Here is a 16,583-nt window from a genome sequence, read left to right on the forward strand (position 1 = left end):
TGAAGCCTCTTTTTTAAATTTATATTTACTTGCAATAATTACAGGTGCTATGGCCAGGAAAGGGAATCAACTCCAACTTGACTCGTGCACTCATATTTATGAGTACTGGAGGTCAACTTGCACTAGTCTATATTGAAAATCTGTCATCGATTACTGACTTTAACTGACTTATTCAGATCTAATATCCAAATATATTAAAGTCCAGTACATGAATATTTGCAATGGACAATGGAGACTATAGTTCTCACGAAGCAACAAAGGTTGTAAACACCCAACTCTCTTCCCTCCCCAACCACAACTTTTAACCAAAATGTGAGCCTTCCTTGCCTATGCATAATCAATGTTTATGGACCCATCATTTATGATCTAATATAAACAGTTAAAAGAAGCTTACTGTCTGTGGGGAAAAAATATGATCGAAAGGAAACCTTCAGATAGCAGAGACTGAAGAAGTGAAAACCGTACTTTAGATTGAATGCTTCACTTGAGGTGAAATAGATATCATGTATACAAGCAGAGACAAGAAATATTATCTATACAACACCTATGTAATCTTTATTCCAGTCCTTCTCTTTCTTTAAATGACTTTTTTAATTCCAAGTTTTTGCATGCTTTGTTTTTCTTCTGGGCTTTCTCCTCACTTAGTTCTTTAATCTGTTGGCTGCGAAAACTCTTTTCACCATTAATCAAATCATCTAGCTTCAGCAATAAAGTTTCTCTGGCTCTTTTCCTGTTGGTTTCCTGTGATCTGGTTTCGTGACACTGAATGTAAAAAAACTATGCATTATTCATTTGTTTAAATGTGTGAACCTCAAAATAGGCTAGCACTGGGAAATTTAAACAGGCATCCTAGCATGAATTACTTTTGTCTCCCTATAGAACATATGATGAGAGGCAAATATTTATCATAATTATAAGGCAATATACTTCATAGCTACCATAGATTGTTATAATGAGGGAACAGTGTTACATCATTATAACAATCAATGGGAGCTATAGTGTATATTGCCTTATAGTGAGAAGGTCTTATAATGAAGTACATACTACATTATTCCCTCATTATAACAATCAATGGAAGCTATGGAGTATATTGCCTTATAGTGAGACTGTCTTATAATGAAGTACATACCACAATATTCCCTCATTATAACAGTTCATGGGAGCTATATAGTGAAATACATTGTAGTGGGACATAATAATGTGTAGTGTTATAAGTATGTATACAATACATGCAAGATAACACTGTCAGTGGGAGCAATATAGTATACTGCCATACAGTGACACTCATAAAATTTATGGTGATATATGCACTGAGACAAGGAAATCCCAGTCAAGGGTTACATTATTTGCATCCCCATGAGGATCTTCAAAGTGTTAAGACAAATAATGTAACTCCACCACTGGTATTTCCTTGTCTTTGTACAAACAATGAAATAAATTATTTTTCTCATCCAATTATTTTCCAATCAAATTAAAATAACTCAGCAGATTCAACACCCACAGAATTAAGATAAGAACAACCAGACTAAGATAAGAACAATCACGCTAAGATAAGAACAACCACACTAAGAAAAGAACAACCAGACTAAGATAAGAACAACCAGACTAAGATAAGAACAACCGGACAAAGAAAAGAATAACCAGACTAAGATAAGAATCACCACACTAAGATAAGAATAGCCACACTAAGATAAGAACAACCACACTAAGATAAGAATAGCCACACTAAGATAAGAATAACCACAATAAAATAAGAACAACCAAAGATAAGAACAACCAGACTAAGATAAGAATAGCCAGACTAAGATAATAACCACACTAAGATAAGAACAACCAGACTAAGATAAGAACAACCAGACTAAGATAAGAACAACAACACTAAGATAAGAACAACAACACTAAGATAAGAACAACAGACTAAGATAGGAATAACCCAGTGTATCCCCTAGGAGTGCAAGATTGAGAATCAAAAATCTTCTTGGTATCAAAACTGGGAGTCAGACTGAGTAAAAAACAAATTTGGTATCAAAGCTGGAGGTCAAATTAAAAATGTGGGGTCTCTGAAGCACAAATGAGGGTGAAGGGAAACACTGATAATCACATTAAGATAAGAACAACCACACTACAATAAGAATAACCACACTAAATAAGAACAACCACATGAAGATAAGAACAACCACACTAAGACAAGAACAATCACACTAAAATAAGAACTACACTAAGATAAGAACAACCACATGAAGATAAAAACAACCGGACTAAGATAAGCATAACCATGCTAAGATAAGAACAACCAAATGAAGATAAGAACAACCACACTAAGATGAGAACAACAACGCTAAGATGAGATCAACCAGACTGAGATAAGAACAACCAGACTGAGATAAGAATAACCAGACTGAGATAAGAACAACCACATGAAGATAAGAACAACAATAAGATGAGATCAACCAGACTGAGATAAGAACAACCAGACTGAGATAAAAACAACCACACTAAGATAAGAACCACAATAAGAATAACCAGACTGAGATAAGAATAACCAGACTGAGAAAAGAATAACCAAACTGAGATAAAAACAACCAGACTGTGATAAAGAATAACTAGACTGAGATAAGAACAACCACATGAAGATAAGAACAACAACACTAAGATGAGAGCAATCTGACTGAGATAAAAACAACCAGACTGAGATAATAATAACCAGACTGAGATAAAAACAACCACACTAAGATAAGAGCAACCACAATAAGATAAGAATAACCACACTAAGATAACAACAACCACACTAAGATAACAACAACCAGACTAAAGACAACAATAACCACATAAAGATAATAACAACCACAAAAAGATAGGAACGACCAGACAAAGATAAGAGAAGTTATGTTAGCAAAACAGCTAGATTTCTCTGTTGCACAGAGTAGAATATATACTCCCTCATTATAACAGTCTTATAATTAAGCATGTGATACAGTACTCCATTCATTATAATAGTCAATGGGAGCTGTTTATTATACTACCTTAAAGTGAGACTGTCTTATAATGAAGTACGTGATACAATACTCCCTCATTATAACACTGTCCATGGGAAAAATATATACTGCATTACATCACAACCACCTTACAATGAAGTATATAATACAGTATTCCTTCATTATAGTACTACCCATGGGTACCATGGAGTACTGCCTTATAGTGACACTGCACAGTAATACAGTACTGACAATTTTACAAGCCCAGAATACTTATTCAATGAGTTTTTTAAATAAATATTAAAGTTGATGATGTCAACAACCTAAATTTGGTCATATTAAAGGTTTTTCAGTACTTATTTTATGACCCTTCTAACATTAGTTGTATCAATTATAAACTGAGACCAGTTTGATTTCCCTCACAAAAACATTTATCAGTACTGAAGAAAGAAAGAAAAAGTGCTTGCATGATCTTGACGAAAACAAATTTCAGGAAGAAAATATGAACTTTCAATGGAGAAAACTGGAAATATTCTTGCCAAAACATTCTTTTCATTAAAGAGAAATACTGGTCTTCCCTGAATCAGCATTTGACCAATCAATGGAGTTAATGGAAAATTCATTCAACCAACATATATTTAAAAACTGGCCTTTTCCAATTGTTTTAGTGTATTTTCAAACCCTACATTTGCAGTCATGTGCTACCAAGGGCAATATTTGGTATAATGTGAAGTTCACAACAATCAAAGACATCCACAGTCAACTGAAAGGCTCAAGGCTCTTCTGGTTATGGGAAAAATTGTGGATCAAGAAACCAACCGAGGACACATGGAAGCTATCGATTAATTTAAATATTCTACTAGTCAGGCTCGATGTACACTTACTGTATCATACTGGGTCAACAGGGTGCAGGTGATGCAAACAACTGTTTCATTAATATGCTAGAAAAGAAATGACAAGAACAGTGGTATTTCTATTAAAAGATAACAAGAATCCCTTGAAGGGACTAAGAATGGAACCTAGACAATATTGTTTCTTCTTTTTAACTGCAGATTGCTGAAACAATCTGGCAGTCACATTTGAGTAAGATTGGCACCATTTTCATTTTGGACCAACTAAACATCATATGAAGTCTTTGGTTTAAGAAAAAAAAACCATGTTGATATGAACATCGAATTTCAAGCTGGCCATCATAGTGGCTATATACACGATCAGTACCATTTCCATTTAGGTCCAACTATATCTAAGTCTTTTGGTAGAAACCCTATGTAAATATGACCATCTATTAAACTGGGCTAATCATAACAAGATTTTCAAGGTGGCCACAGTGAAAGTTAGGTGAGCATAATTTTAATTCAGGACCAACTAGATAGACACCATAAAAATTCTGGTGAAAACCCCATGTCAAGATGACTTTTCATTAAAAAAAATAGCAGTAATATTTCCCAGATGGCTGACATGGTGCCATATTGGATGAAAGATCTGTGCCAATTCCATTTAGGACCAACTAGACATCATATCCATTTAGGACCAACTCGACATCATATCCATTTAGGACCAACTCGACATCATATCCATTTAGGACCAACTCGACATCATATCCATTTAGGACCAACTCGACATCATATCCATTTAGGACCAACTAGAAATCTTATCCATTTAGCACCAACTAGACATCATTTCAATTTAGCACCAACTAGACATCATATCCATTTAGGACCAACTAGACATCATATCCATTTAGGACTAACTAGACATCATATCCATTTAGGACTAACTAGACATCATATCCATTTAGGACCAACTAGACATCATATCCATTTAGCACTGACTAGACATCATATCCATTTAGCACCAACTAGACATCATATCCATTTAGGATCAACTAGACATCATTTCCATTTAGGACCAACTAGACATCATTTCCATTTAGGACCAATTAGACATCATACCCTGTAGTTAGCCTCTTGGCAAAAACTAAATATGACCCTATGTTCAGGAGTAGTAGAAATAACATTTTCAAAATGGCTACTGTGGTGGCCATATTGGTTCTCTAAGGGGCACCATTGTCAGTTAGGAGCAACTAGACCTTGGGATGAATGTATCTGTAAAATTTGATGTCAATCCTCTTAGTGGTATAGAATGAATAGCAATAACAAACTGGTGGTGACATTAGTTAAAAGGTCATCTCATGTGACAGATAAAAGGTCATCTCATGTGTCAGATAAAAGGTCATCTCATAAGCTTTCTTAGTCTATTATCAGTAGAGTTAACAACTTGTTTACAAAGTTTCAACCCTTTATATTCCTGAAGAATAAAAGTCTACTGGAATTATTTTTAAAAAACTGCAAGATAATTAATTTAAAGATGTTTTTTGTTCAGAGAATTGAAACAGGTATAGTCCTGGATAAAGTTTCATATTGGTAAATAAAGAACAGGAGATTATATTGCTTCACTGCTCTGGTCTCTCATTCTCAAACACAATTTCAATATTTTTTCTAATGTTACCCGACTCTAGACATTAAAATATATCCTGATTAAGTGTGCACGTAATTATTTCTTTTCTATTGAAAAAATCTGCTGTGCCTTCAAAGCCTTGTTTCCAGTGATATAATTGCTCTTCACAAAAGTTTTGAAGAAAATGGGAGGATTATGTGCTCCTGCCCCTCCAGAAGTACATTAATATATTTGAGGTAAGAAAGAGCATAATGCTTACTTGCTGCATATTTCCAGTCTTCTGTTTTCATTTAAATATATTTGAAATGTGAACATACAATCTTCACTACTTAACTACCAGTTCTGTTGGTTCACAGTTGAAATAAACAGTTGGCCGTCTTGTTCATTACCTTTACAACCAGTCCTGTTGGTTTATGTTTCAAAAAAACACAGTTGGCTGTTTTGTTCACTGCCTGACCACCAGGCCCACTTCCACGTGCAAAGTGTTCCTCTATGTCTTCTTCCCTCAGTTCTGGAAACTGGTATGACTTCTTAGATATCCAACGAGACTGACCGTAACTCAGGTTACTATGCCTAAGAAATGGTATTAACAAACTATAAACAGCTGTAGAACATCTGACTGGGATTATAATACTAATATCCCGTCTGACAGAATTGTTGAAGTTCCTTCTCCAAAGATGGCAGTCTGGATACCTGGTTTGATTCTTACACAATGAACTCAATATTTTCCTAGAAGGAGACAGAACCCACCCGCTCATTACAAATCCTCTTAATCACCATCTGAAACAATTAAAAACCAATGAAACATTTTGGATCAATGTCTTAAAATTCAATCAAGTTTCTGATACCCATCATATGATTGACAGAAAACACAGCGATGCATTAAAATAAACTTAATGCAAGACTGGCAAAACAAAATATAATATAGAGAAATATTGCCATAATTTATACCAATACAATCTATCGCACTTTCTTGTGTGCCCCTATTATTTTATAGTTATAAAACAGCTTACAAATATTCCATGAAAATGGATATATTAATGGGTTTAACACATAGGAATATCTGCATAGTAAATGAAGATAATGAATGCAACAAAAGACTGACATCAATCTATACTAATCTTTGTTCTTTCAATCTGACGGCCGCTTAACTATTTGCTCTCCTAACCATCATAACTGTTCTCTCTCCATTCACAAAATATTAATTAAAAACAACTAATTCACTAACTGTGGTAGCAGTACTGGTAAAAAAGTGCAAGGTACATGTTTGGAACAAGTATAGTATTCAAAGATCAGCGTCAATTGTGTGGCTTGCTAACCTTAAAGAAAATCATATATTAAGTGCCCCCATCTTTGGTTCATATGGAATTTTCTCACAAATGATATGAACATGTTTTCATCTTAACAGTTTTACTATATCCTCCATGTTATTCAAGTTCATAGTGTCTGATGTTTCATCTGGGTTCAAGGTTACTTACAAGTCTCAGTTTTATTCTGAGATATTCAATGTGTTCTTGAGATTTGTACCAATTCTGGCATACCACAAACTGGAATAGTCATAATTACACTGTATTAGATAGAGTAGAGTATAATGTTTATCTAGTTTTTGGAGATAAACATTGACTTTGTCTAAAAAGAAACTTTATTCTATCACTTACTTAATTATACTACTGACTAGGGCAGCATAAAATACACAAAGCTATCCCCAAACTACCCAACACTAGCAAAACTGGCCCCAAACTAATCAAAACTATTAAAATATAGTCCAAACTACTGTGGTTACCTAAATCTTGATATCAAAACCAAAAATTATGTTATATGTAAATTTTGGGATTAATAGCTAGACTATATGCAACAGGAAGAAGTGAAACTTGTATAATTGTAATGCATTTGCTTAGATACAATCAGAGATGTCTTTCATTAACCTGTGTTAGTGATAGATGGGTGGTTTTGTGGTTTCATGGTCTGTAAGCTGTATTTTATTAATTTCAAACATATTTTTTTCGGCACTGTGGGGTACCTGGGTAGAACCACCAGCCCTCTGTATGCTACTGGCAATGTTTCTCAATTACCAGTCATAACTTTGTGCTGATAAAAAGGCAGCATTTCCCCAATGATTGTGGTGTGTGAGATTCTAAGACTTGCACTACTGTTAATCTTGTTCATAGTTATAAGCAACAACAAAATCAAAAATGTTGCTAGAAAAGGTAATAAACACCTTGTCTGCAAATGATAAATTAAGAAATCTGCATAACTGAAACCTCTAAATATTTTGACAATCTTTCAGTACTATAATAAATTGAACAAATGACATAAATTACAGAAAAAAAAAGAGTCTTAACAGTTACTGAGGTGCCCAAGCATTGCCAATCCTAAAAACTCAGGCTATTGTTGAATACGTATGCACCAGACAACCTGTTCAAAATGATCCTTACAAATTCCAAATTGGGTGACCCCAGTGTGCTGCAGGCCACACTGGAAAAAGTTGGGACAAAAATAGTCACTGAAGTAGTGAATTACATGGTGAAAGAAGATAGCTTTCTGACTCCAAAGTCAACATTAACAAGATAAAAAATGCTATTAGGAAAGGTAATAAACCCCTTGTCTTGAAATTCTTCAACATCAGGACAAATTATAGTATGAGTATAAGAAGAAAAAGACAAAAATGGTCACAAGCTCCACAACAACTTTGCTGATAACATATCATGTTCTTGGACAAATGAATGAAAATCCATTTGTTTACAAAGTAATTCTTGGTCAAGGAAAACAACTATTTTATATAGCGAGGAGCAGCTATTTGACTTAAAGAAAAATTGTTTCAGTACCAACTTGTTTCCTAACAACTTGCTTACCTCCTACCGCAGAACAACTCGATAACTGTCTGCGTTCATTACTTGACAAACATGCCCTAGCTACCAAGTGCAGAATATCAATTCAAAAGTGTTCTCCATGGTATAGCAGTGTTAGGGACCAGCTTCGCACTGCTAAAAGAGACCGCTGTAAAGCTGAGAGGCTCTGGCTTTCCACCAGACTCACTATTCATAAGCAAATCTATGAAGTCGCTAAGAAGAATGTCACAAATATAGTCCATGCAGAAAAATCAGCCCACTACACTACTAAGATCATGTAAAGTTCCAGCTGCAAAGAACTCTTCAAGATTACTAACAAGCTAATGTCAAGGAACAAATCAACACCACTTCCAACTACCTTCTCTCCAGTCGACCTTCCGGACATGTTTGCAAATTTCTTCCGTGACAAAGTATAAACCATTAGAGATACGCTTGACACCACAATTTCAATTGACTCGTCGACACCATACAGTTGGGATACAGAATTTGAGCGGTAACCATTAGCAGCATTTGAACCTGTCTCTATGGATTCTGTACGTACAATCGTGATGAAGAGTGCACCAAAGTCATGTGAACTTGATCCAATTCCAACATCACTGCTGCTTGAGTGCTTAGATCCAGTATTGCCTTCACTAACCGATGTTATTATTACCTCTCTCTCATCTGGGGAATTCCCATCATTTTTCAAAACTGCCATTGTAAAGCCTCTGCTGAAGAAACCAACACTAAACCATAACGATTTAAAGAACTACCGCCCAGTTTCTAATCAAACCATTCATATAAAATATCTGAGAAAAGGTTGTTCTATCCCAGCTTGTATCTCATCTGAATTCAAACAGTCTATTTAGCAATGTACAATCTGCAATTAGCCCTTGCCACAGTACTGAAACTGCTCTTCTAAAAGTAGTTAATGACATTCTCTCAGCCTTGGATAGCGGAAAGATTACAGTCCTCACCCTCCTTGATTTGTCACAGCATTTGACACAATAGACCATGATATAATACTTCACCATCTCCAGCATGTATTTGGCATTCATGAAACAGCCTTACTGTGGTTGAAGTCCTACTTGGTCAACAGGACACAAATTGTGTCCACAAATGGAAAACACTCCAGCCCAGTTGATCTATGTTGTGGTGTTCCACAGGGGTCTGTTCTTGGACCTGTTCTCTTCATTCTATACACTCAGCCACTCTCAAGTGTCATAGATCATCATCCAGTGTCTCACCAATTGTACGCTGATGACACCCAAATATACAAATCTTGCCACCCAACTGAAGTTGATGCTACCATCCAAGGTGTAGAGAGGTGCATTTCTGATATGAAATAATGGATGACATGTAACAAGCTGCAGATGAATAATGATAAAACTCAGGCCATTCTGATAACAACACAAAGACTTTCTCATTCACATCCTTTTCCTCAAACAATAAATATCAGCAACGCCAACATTAAATTCACACAATCAGTATGAAACCTAGGTGTTACTCTGGACAGTACTCTCACATTGCACCAACATGTCATGAACATATGCAAGGCTGCATATCTTGAGCTGAGACGCATCAGCTCAATTTGCAAATATCTTTCAGTTGATGCCACTAAAACACTTGTGTGTTCATTAGTACTTTCAAGACTGGACTATTGTAACTCAATTCTGTCTGGTTCATCTCAATATCTACTCCAGAAACTTCAAAAAGTTCAAAACACAGCTGCTCGGATCATACTTAGAGTACCACAATCAGAGCACACCTCCCCGCTGCTCTGTACCCTACACTGGCTATCCATTCGATCCAGAATCAAACACAAAATTTATTCTCTGTGCTACATTTCACTGTCAGACTCTAGTCCAACATACCTATCTGACCTCACCCATGTGTACACACCAGCAAGATACTTATGCTCCTCTTCTGACAATCGTATACTCATTATTCCCACTATGAAAACAAAGTCATATGGACAGCGTTCTTTTGCATACCAGGGCCCAGCAACGTGGAATGAATTGCCCACTGAACTTAGACACAAAGACACAGTGATCACATTCAAGAGGGCTTTAAAAACTCACTTATTTTGACCGCAAGAACAAACTTAAAGACCTAATAATGTTTCCTACCTGAAAAATTCTCAGCATGTTTTTTATTTTTTAATGTTTTTCTAATTTCGTGTTGTTTGTTTTTGTAATAATATGATTATGTTTCTTATCTTATAGGCATTGTCTAATGTTGTAAAGCACTTAGAGCTTCTAAAGATTAGGCGCTATACAAAGTCCTCATTATTATTATTATTATTACCAACATTAGCATTATTAGTGCCAAAAGAACTTTTAACTTACTAAAGGTAAAATGTTTGTCACCACCATTTCGTGCAAAATTAGGAGTAAAAATTGCAGGACACCCAATCAGTACCCTATCTTAACAAGATATCTTTGCCTTTGATGGGATGGTGAACAAAGCACCTAATACACTTTATTTCACATATAAGAAGGAAACTCATTTCAGACAATTTTACATTAAGGCACAGATGATAAAAAGGCTATGAGCTATGCTCTTTGAAACAATTTTCCAAACGCACTCTTTTAATGTGTATGAAGCTCTTAAAAGAGAATATCAGACATTTTCTTCAAAAACTAGGCTTCAGTCAGGAAGATCAAGAAAAAAATTATAAACATTATCTTCAATGAAATCAAATATGGCCTATTTTTCAGTCTTGATAAGCTTGAGTTTTTAAAATGGAAGGACGATCTCTCATTATATTTCGACAAATATCTAAGGTTCAAGATCTTCTACAAGTATTTGTCTGCAAAATTTAAGCAAAATGTCTTCAATCTATTGAAAAACCAAATCATTTCCAAACTTTGTACTAACATTACCAAAACTCAGAATAACTGACTGAAGCAATGACTGAATGGAAACAACTTAGATTTCCCAACTTATGGACAGATTATCCACAGACATGTATATCATAAACTTGACATAATCTTTATATGGGACTATGACCTAACATTGCATTATTTGTTAATTCTGTGCCATTCTTGATGAATAAAAACACTTAGCACAGAGAGACTGCTGATGAGAAAAAGTTTTTTTTCAAAAACTTTCATAACACCCAGCTATAAAAGAGAAATTAAAAATTCCAATTATGTTCTATCAAAAAACGGATCATACAAGATGAAGAGACCAAAAGTTTATGCTGGATGAAAACCACAGCAGTGCAAATGTCTGAAAGCTGATAGGGCAACTAACATTAAATAATCAATAAGAATGTCATTACATATCTAATTATGAGCTAGATAAATAATATGTACAAGTTTGCTTTCTCTCTCTTGATCTGAGCTTTACTCTGCTTTTCCATATAGTTTTAAGTATTTCTTTCTGCCATACTGACTATGCACTCACTGAAAGTTATCCATATGTGTGAATATGGAGACTTAAATTATCCATTTTCTACAGATATTAAATAAAATTTCTTGTATCTTCCGTAGTAAAAATTTGAGCACTCCTTCAGTCCAACATGGACACAGTCGGTCATTATTGTTTTTTCGTGAGGACTATATAATGAAAACAAAAAGCAAAATTCAATGATATATCAGCAGATTGAGATTATTTAGGTCTGTTGTGTTCACTACTCAAAAGACAGCTCATATTGACAATTATCACATTAAAACGCAAGTATCTCATTATTTACAACCAGCTTAAGTAGTTAAGACACATCACCCAATATTTTTGTTCTGGGGGAGGGGGTGATAGCACTAAAACAAAAACAACATGTGCAATGTCTTACACTGTACGACTAGTGATCATATAAGCATTGTCGATGTAACTTTGTAAGTCAATAAAGGGGTCAAAATAAAGTCCAGATAAAGTCTCATTAGAAATAGGCCATAATGTTCCGACAAAAATTACCGGCGTACAAAACAATGGATTAAAATTCTTCTTTACGATGTCAGAAATCCAAATAAATTGCAGAATGACCGACTGACTAAACAAATAAAGATGATAGCATGAGCTAACCACAGGTTATCATCTGCATAAAGGGGCATAGCTTTCAAAGACTGTCAATGAATCATGGTCACTAACACGACTACTTACTGGTTGAACAGTACACATAAGCGTTTAAATTACAGAGATGTCCGCCGGAAGATCAGCTTGTTTTGACGAGTCTATTATATCACAATAATCTAGTTTTTGTTGCGACTTAATTTGATTATAAGCCGATTATTGTTAGCACACACCCGAATTGCACTAAGATAGAACAAATGATGTTATGCATGTTGATATTCTAGATCGATTTTTTGCATAATAACCACAGTGACTTGGTGAGATCCATGTCAGCAAACTGTACTCGTCAGTAGGATTTACCTGTGGTAAGTGCTCGTTTTATGGCGGTGTGTGAGAACTGTGGGAAGCCATTTATAAGACAGATTGTAAATATTGTAAAAACTGTTCCAAAATAATTATCGTTGTGGTTTTTTGTTAGATTTACGTTGTTATATTAACTTAATTTGATTGTGGATCACTTTTTGTCCTCTGAGGAATGTCGGTTCTTGTACTTGGCGCAGAAAACAAAATCCAACGTCTCAGGGTCGGTTGGGTAGCAAAAGTTACTCATCCTTTTCCTGGTCATACTCAGCACAGTACAGTTCTCCACCATACTGCTGACTGTTGCACGCTTGTTACTGAATTGGGTCAGTTTACCATGAAAATATTGTATTCTAATATATGGCTCATTAGATAACCATGAAATAAGCGCCATCGTTATTTTACTCAAGAAATTGCAGTTTCACATTTAGCCCTTGATTTCTTTGTGGTATTATCATTTACAATGAAATCTTTCAGTAACCATTGATAGCACCTTATCATGGAACAGCCACATTTACTCTGTTACAAAGAAGGAAAACAACACTCTAGCATTCCTTCCTAAAAATCTGTCTTCATGTTCCAAAGAAGTAAAGCTACATGCTATAAATCATTAGTGCACCCACATTTGGAGTATGCATTAACCGTTAGGGACCCATCTACCAAAGTAAACATGGCCAAACTTAAAGCAGTACAACGAAGGGCAGCATGGTTTGCTGCTGGTGATTATCGACTAACTAGCATCTCCACCATGCTCCAACATTTGGGATGGGAAGAACTTCAAGCTGTTGTGATGTACTGGATTATACACCATCTAGATGACACCCCAGCAGCACTATACCTCCAACAGACATGATCTAACACCAGAGGGCATTTATGCAGATTTCTCATCCCCTTCATCAGAGTCAACACATACAAAGACTTCTTCTTTCCATCAGGACTCCACCTATGGAACTCCTTACCAACCACCCTAGTAAATACAAATTCTAGTAATGCTTTTAGACTTGTGGTTGGTATAGGGATTGCTTAGCTCCAGATCAAGAATGTTTTTAACCTCCCATCACATGTACATAGTTCACACCATATGCGAGTATGTTCCAGTGGAACCCTGCACATTATTGGAAGAAGAAGAAGATCTGGATGTCCAATTTTTCATTTCAGCTGGCTATAACACCTTTATGAGTTAGATAATGGATAAGTCAAGACAGAAAATATAAAAATGTGATGATTTTGTATGGTCAGACATAGTTATGCTTGCCCCTGATCACGAGTATTTTTAAGACTGCACCTTTATTAATGCACTGTCCTGCCTTAGTAAAAGACAAAAGCAGCTATTGATATAAGAATGTGATTACTTTTCACAAGAAAAATGTCAGTTACTTGTATTTGAAAGAAGAATTTCATCCTCTTCAACTTCCACCAGAATTCATATTAATTGATTGATTTTGATCAAACCTCCATTCTAGAAAGCTAAAATTAGATAAAATATTAATTTAAGTCAGCAGGGTTTAAAACAACAATTCAGCATGAGCTTTAATGAACTTTTACCAACATTACATAAAACAATTGAGTCATTACCACAAACATGATTTGCAAGACATACAAACACAGCATTGTACATAGATACAATTGGACAAAATGCACAGTACATAACTTGAAACATGAGCAGGCATAGCATTTTAAAGGCTGCGATTAAAAGTGAATTTAGTACCTGGATAAATTAAAATCACAATTAGGATAATTTAAAAATGAAAACCAAAAATATTACTAAATTTTGAAATTGAAATTAAATACAGAAGCACCAGATTAGGTCTAAAAAGTATACTGCGATGCAACTTACATCTTGCTTAAAAAGAAAGGGTCTAACAGTAGGGCACTTGACAGTATAATAGACAAGGTCGGGTAAACAAAAAATGCTGTCGTTGTGTGTGTATTATTTACAGTCTTTACCATTGCAGGATAGAATTAAAGATCTAAATGTAATTAAACTTTGATTGGTCTCAAAAGATATTAGGTAGCTCATTCCGTAGAATGGCAGCTGTACATGTAAAAGATTTTTTGCAAAATGTTGAGGTTTTAAATATTGGGACAACTAAAATATTTGGTTATACAAAATTATATTTATTGTGTTTAAAGCATTAAATCATCCAAACATTTGGAAGCATGCTTATTCAGAATTTTGAAAGTCTCTAGGGCCGTAACCTGAAGTCTGCACGCCCTTAGAGCTGTTATTTTTGCTATAATTAAGAGTTTAAGAGCTGCTTGTGATACTACTTCGGTGGCCTAGTGGTTAGAGCATCCACCTCAGATGCAGGAGGTCGCGGGTCGAACCCTGGCTGAGTCATACCAAAGGCTTACAAAAATGGTACTAACAGCCACCTTGCTTTGCACTCAGCATTAAGAGGTTAATGTTAGGACTGGTCGGCCAGGTGTCAGGATAATGTGACTGGGTGGGACATAATGCTACATGTCTGTGGCATGATGCCCCAGTGCTAGACATCACTATAAACTGCCACACTGCAGACATCATAGCAATATGACTGAAAAATGTTAAAGCTACGTTAAAAATCTAAATCACTCACTCACCCAGCTGCTTGTGAAGTCATCATAACAAATCTCAGATCATGCTGTTGTATTTTTTCAAGTTTAGTAGTGTTCATATTATTACAGAAATGCCAGGCTAAGAAACATAAATTAAAATTGGAAAGGATAAATGTCTTAAGATAGTCAGTTTATTAAGTCTAGTTAGCTTCTGACCAATACATTTCAAGACAGATAGTTGCCATGAAACTTTCCTTCAGAAATTATTTACATGTGAATCAAATTGCAGTTGATAGTCAGTATCAGTTTCAAGCAGTTTAACAATTTCTTCACAGTGAATGACGACATTGCTTATGTTAAGTACAGGCTTTTCACCGAACGTCTGGGGGCCCTGAGTGGCCGAGTGGTCTAAAGTGCTTTCTGTTACAGATCACTGCCATCTCACCTCTGTCTGCGTGGGTTCGAGTCTCGGATTTGGCTAATGGGTCGTTGGTTCTTCCCGTGGTTTTCCCGGGTTCTTCCTCCACCATTAATACTGGCTGCCATGCTGAAAAATGGCGTTAAACCCCATAACAACAACAACAACTGAATGTCTGTACCCAGAGCTAGTGCTTAAAACTTTTTAGTCAGTGTAAAACTCCTGTGTCAAAAAGACAAAGTGTTATCATAAGCATAGTTATATAAAGAGCTACATGTAATAAAATGGAAGATATCATTGATAAAAACATTAAAAGGTAATGGTCTGAAGATCGACCCCTGAGGAACCAAATTTGAATTGAAATCTTAACTACTCAAGACACCTTGCAACTTAATTTGCAGCTTTTGATTCAGCAAATGAGTATTATTCCTACTGAGTTATTTGAAATACATAAGCCTTCAGCTTACAGATAAGAACATAATGAGGGAGACAGATAAAAGCCTTGGATAAATCCATTAGAACTGCAGATACTTATTTGTTTTCATCAAGAGCCTTCCGCCAGTCTTTAAGCAAATGTAACAGAGAAGTCTGGCATACATGACCTTTACGAAAAACACCCAAATGTTTGCTAAAATTGTTCTCAGAAATGATGTTAACTGGGTCTCATAATTTCTCAAACAGTTTGGATATGATGGATAAAATGTTGACAGGTCTGTAGGTAGTTTTATCAAGAGGGCTGTTCTTTTTGAAAATCAGAACTGCTTGGGTGCCATAAAGAGGAAGACTACTTATTGACCAGAAGAATTGGAACATTTTTAAGTCCTTACTAGATTGTAACCAGTCTTGACAGCATCTGCTTTCTAAATAGATTATGATAAAATGTATTTGAATTGGCTGAGATACTTAAAATATATCGAAGTAAATACTCATTTTGAATGTAAGTTGCCAACATTTTACATGTGAAAAGTAATCACATGCTTTTAGAAATTTCTG

General features: G+C 35.3%; 3 protein-coding genes across 8 annotated transcripts in view; 1 reads left to right on the forward strand and 2 right to left on the reverse strand.

Moving 5' to 3' along the window:
- LOC149774037 (nucleoside diphosphate-linked moiety X motif 6-like) overlaps positions 1–12,344 on the reverse strand; it is a 32,342-nt gene extending 19,998 nt beyond the window's left edge. The window contains exons 1-3 of one of the 5 annotated variants that reach the window (XM_089945881.1): positions 12,287–12,344; positions 5,822–6,212; positions 545–762 (exon numbers count right to left, since the gene is read on the reverse strand). The gene's annotated coding sequence lies outside the window, so the exon portion shown is untranslated. Of the gene's footprint in view, positions 1–544; positions 763–5,821; positions 6,213–12,056 lie in introns of all 5 variants that reach the window. The other 4 variants (XM_089945879.1, XM_089945882.1, XM_089945880.1 and 1 more) reach the window with 4 other exon arrangements.
- On the reverse strand, positions 556–15,237 carry LOC149774038 (mitochondrial translation release factor in rescue-like). Its single transcript, XM_089945866.1, has 4 exons — positions 15,218–15,237; positions 5,822–6,005; positions 3,860–3,916; positions 556–762 (listed from the first exon to the last, which is right to left on the reverse strand). Exons 1-4 carry the CDS (start codon positions 15,235–15,237, stop codon positions 556–558), a joined length of 468 nt encoding a protein of 155 aa, XP_089801992.1.
- Positions 12,386–16,583, forward strand: part of LOC149774039 (uncharacterized) — a 95,749-nt gene continuing 91,551 nt past the window's right edge. Inside the window, exon 1 of one of the 2 annotated variants that reach the window (XM_089945877.1) lies at positions 12,386–12,639. The gene's annotated coding sequence lies outside the window, so the exon portion shown is untranslated. The remainder of the gene's footprint in view (positions 12,640–16,583) is intronic. The other variant, XM_089945876.1, reaches the window with a different exon arrangement.

Source organism: Sinohyriopsis cumingii, unplaced genomic scaffold, assembly GCF_028554795.1.
Source record: "Sinohyriopsis cumingii isolate HCF-2022 unplaced genomic scaffold, ASM2855479v2 utg000441l, whole genome shotgun sequence".
NCBI lineage: Eukaryota > Metazoa > Mollusca > Bivalvia > Unionida > Unionidae > Sinohyriopsis > Sinohyriopsis cumingii.

Bases quoted from the DNA above. Each gene is read 5' to 3' on its own strand.
- LOC149774038 (XM_089945866.1), bottom strand. From the start codon at position 15,237: ATGACTTCACAAGCAGCTGG. The intron at 3,917-5,821 runs GTAATGAACAAG...TTTCTTTTCTAG, and splicing joins CAACAGGACTGGTTGTAAAG to CATATTAATGAAACAGTTGT. The intron at 763-3,859 runs GTAAGTGTACAT...TTTTACATTCAG, and splicing joins TGTTGACCCAGTATGATACA to TGTCACGAAACCAGATCACA.